This window comes from Bison bison, unplaced genomic scaffold, assembly GCF_000754665.1.
Source record: "Bison bison bison isolate TAMUID 2011002044 unplaced genomic scaffold, Bison_UMD1.0 scf7180017846218, whole genome shotgun sequence".
Lineage (NCBI taxonomy): Eukaryota > Metazoa > Chordata > Mammalia > Artiodactyla > Bovidae > Bison > Bison bison.
In genome coordinates, this window is record NW_011476791.1 from 15,027 (window position 1) to 18,465 (window position 3,439).

Sequence of the window (3,439 nt, forward strand, 5' to 3'; positions counted from 1 at the left end):
TCCAGATATATGCCCAGGATTGAGATTGCTGGATCATCTGGTAACTCTATTTTTAGTTTTTTAAAAAACCTCCATACTAAAGACATACATTTTTTAAAGTAAAGAAGTGGAGAAAGATATGCAATCCTATCGTTAATCCAAAGAAAATGGGATAAGCTATATTAATTTCAGAAAATGAGAACAAGTATCAGGGATATTACATTTTGATAAAATAATTTCAAAGATAATAAATCTTAATATCTATGCACCAGACAACAAAGCACTAAATTCTGAGGTAAAACTGATAGAATGACAAGGAGAAATAAAGAAATCCACTATGATATTTGGAGACTTTAAGATATTTTTTTCAATAACTAATAGGTCAAAAACAAGCAGAAAACAGATGAAAATCTGGGTCTCAGAAGTATCTATACCACTCAGTGAAGAAAGGCCTTCCTGGTTCCTACACACAGAACCTATGGTTTCTGGATTATTTGAGAGCTAACCAAATCAGTTCAATTATTTTGGCCCAAGTTTTCTTTCTTTTATGTTTATGAAAGTGTGCTATATTCATTCAGTTATAATTTTCTATTAAAAAGAAGTCTTTTCTGATGGTAATGTTTTTTTTTCTCTCTTGAACAAAGACTTTTAAAATACTTTAAAATATTTTTTCTTTTTTTAAATTATTTATTTTTTACTTTACAGTATTGCATTGGTTTTGCCATACATCAACATGTATCCAACACGGGTTTTTATATTAAGGTCAATTTTGTGGGAAATAGTGTTGATCTAGACTATAGAGTCTATATTATACTTGAAGTGAAAGTCGCTCAGTTGTGTCTGATTCTTTGCGACCCCATGGACTTAGTCCATGGAATTATCCAGACCATAGTACTAGAGTGGGTAGCCTTTCCCTTCTCCAGAGGATGTTCCCAACCCAGAGATCAAACCCTGGTCTCCCACATTGCAGGCAGATTCTTTACCAGCTGAGCCACAAGGGAAGCGCAAGAATACTAGAGTGGGTAGCCTATCCCTTCTCCAGTGGATCTTCCCAACCCACGAATTGAACCAGGGTCTCCTGCATTGCACGTGGATTCTTACCCAACTGAGCTATGAGGCAAGCCCCTATATTATACTTGAAGTCATCTTGAAATCCAAATCCTTTTCATAAATTAAGGACCTCACAAGTTATAACTAATAACTTCACTAGAATGTTGTCTTGATGACCCTTTTAGTCTCATAAACATTTACTGCTAATTATTAAAATCATAGTTCTGTTAAGAATAGTCTAACCTGGATTTAGTGAGCATATTCTCTAGTATGTCAATATGAATATAAATCAAAATCATGTTTTTATTCTGTATAGTGAAAAAACACAGGTTACTATTATTGTATTATCATACTACTATAATACTATTGGACTTCCCAGGTGATGCAGTGGTAAAAAATCCACCTGGCAATGAAAGAGATGCAGGAGATGTGGTTTTGATCCCTGGGTCAAGGAAATACCCTTGAGTAGGAAATGGCAAGTTGAAAGTGAAGGTGACAGTTGCTCAGTTGTGTCTGACTCTTTGCAGCCCTGTGGGCTATACAGTTCATGGAATTCTCCAGGCCAGAATACTGGAGTGGGTAGATTTTCCCTTCTCCAGGGCATCTTCCCAACCCAGGGATTGAACCCAGGTCTCCCGCATTGCAGGCAGATTCTTTACCAGCTGAGCCACAAGGGAAGTCCAAGAATACTGGAGTGTGTAGCCTATCCCTTGGAGTGGGTAGCCTATCCCTTCTCCAGCAGACCTTCATGACCCAGGAATTGAACTGAGATCTCCTGCATTGCAGGCTGATTCTTTACCAACTGAGCTATCAGGGAAACCCAGTAAATGGCAATCCACTCTGGTATTCTTTCCTGGATAATATCATTGACAGAAGAGCCTGGAGGGCTACAGTCCATGGGATGGCAGAGTCAGACCCATTTGAGCATGCACTCACATAATACTACTATTATCTTAAAAACAAAATATCAATTTTAATATTTAAAATCAAATATCTACATTAATATGAAATCATTAACATAAAGAAGGGAAAGAGAAAGGTGTGTTTTAGAGTTTCTTTCAAACTTTCTGTTGGTTGAATTTCTTGAGGATTCTGTCACGAATCTGCTTGGTCTTGACACTATAGACAATGGGGTTCATGAGGGGTGGCACCAGCAAATAGACATTGGCCATGAACACATGGACAAATGGGGAAGCATTCTGCCCATAGCGATGGATCATAGATAGTCCAATCATTGGTGTATAGAAAGTGAGTACAGCACAGATATGAGAGATGCAGGTATTAAGAGCTTTCACTCTCTCTGTCCTGGAGGCTATACTCAAAACTGTGCCAAGGATGAGAATATAGGAAAGCAGGAGGAGGACTGAATCAAGTCCCTTGGAGCAGATGACCACCATGAGGCCGTAGATGCTGACCCAACGGCTGGATACAGTTGTCTTGATGAGGTCTTGGTGCAGGCAGAAGGGGTAGGAGAGAATATTGACAGGACGATATTGAAGCCTTTTTAAGAGGAAGGAAGCTGGAAAGACCAGAGCCAAGGCCCTTCCGGTGATTGCCAAAGCAATCCCAATGATTACGTCATTGGTTAAAATGGCTGCATAACGCAGGGGTGCTCGGATTGCTACCAAGCGGTCAAAGGCCATAGCCAAAAGCACAGCTGACTCAATAATTGAGAAAACATGAATGAAGTACATCTGGACCAGACAACCATTGAAAGAGATCTCCCGGGCATGGAACCAGAAAACGCTGAACATGGTAGGCAAAGTTGTAGTGGATAGGCCCAGATCAGTAAACACCAGCATTGATAGAAAGTAGTACATTGGTTGGTGGAGAGAAGGCTCAGTTCTGATGATAAATAGAATGGTAATGTTCCCTGCAACTGAGGTGGCATAAACCAAAAAAATAGGGAGGGAAATTAAGCCATATCTGCTTTCCAGGCCTGAGAAGCCTGTCAGGAGGAAGCAGGGGTATAGGACAGAGTCATTGAAGACAGACATTGTGCTGATGGAGGCACCTTCAGTCTAGGTGGGGAGACAAAAACACAGAACAATTAGGGTGAAATGCACAAAGAAACAACGCTCTGATGTATTTTGCTCTGTTTACTATTTTCAATCACTCCTATGCTCATTATGTATAATTACCACCTGTATTTCTTATTTTACAACTTATTTAATTTTCTTCATTGTGTGTTTATTGAGAACATATTCTATTAAAGGAAATCTGGGTAAGCTAAAATATAGAGAAATATATTGGTCTGGCAAAATTGTTCATTCAGATTTTTCCCTAACATCTTGCAGAATAACCCAAATGAACCTTTTGACCAACCTAATATGAGAAATGCCTTCAGATACTTACAATCTAGTGGATAGAGAGAGCTAAAATTAAAATAAAGTGTTAGTTTAATGCAAGG

General features: G+C 38.8%; 1 protein-coding gene across 1 annotated transcript; it reads right to left on the minus strand.

The window, feature by feature from the left end:
- Window positions 1–2,087: 2,087 nt before the first annotated feature.
- LOC104987844 (olfactory receptor 51G2-like) lies at window positions 2,088–3,026 on the minus strand. The gene has a single exon (XM_010838926.1). The coding sequence runs from the start codon at window positions 3,024–3,026 to the stop codon at window positions 2,088–2,090; it is 939 nt and encodes a 312-aa protein (XP_010837228.1).
- Window positions 3,027–3,439: the final 413 nt, after the last annotated feature.

Bases quoted from the DNA above. Each gene is read 5' to 3' on its own strand.
- LOC104987844 (XM_010838926.1), bottom strand. From the start codon at position 3,026: ATGTCTGTCTTCAATGACTCTGTCCTATACCCCTGCTTCCTCCTGACA.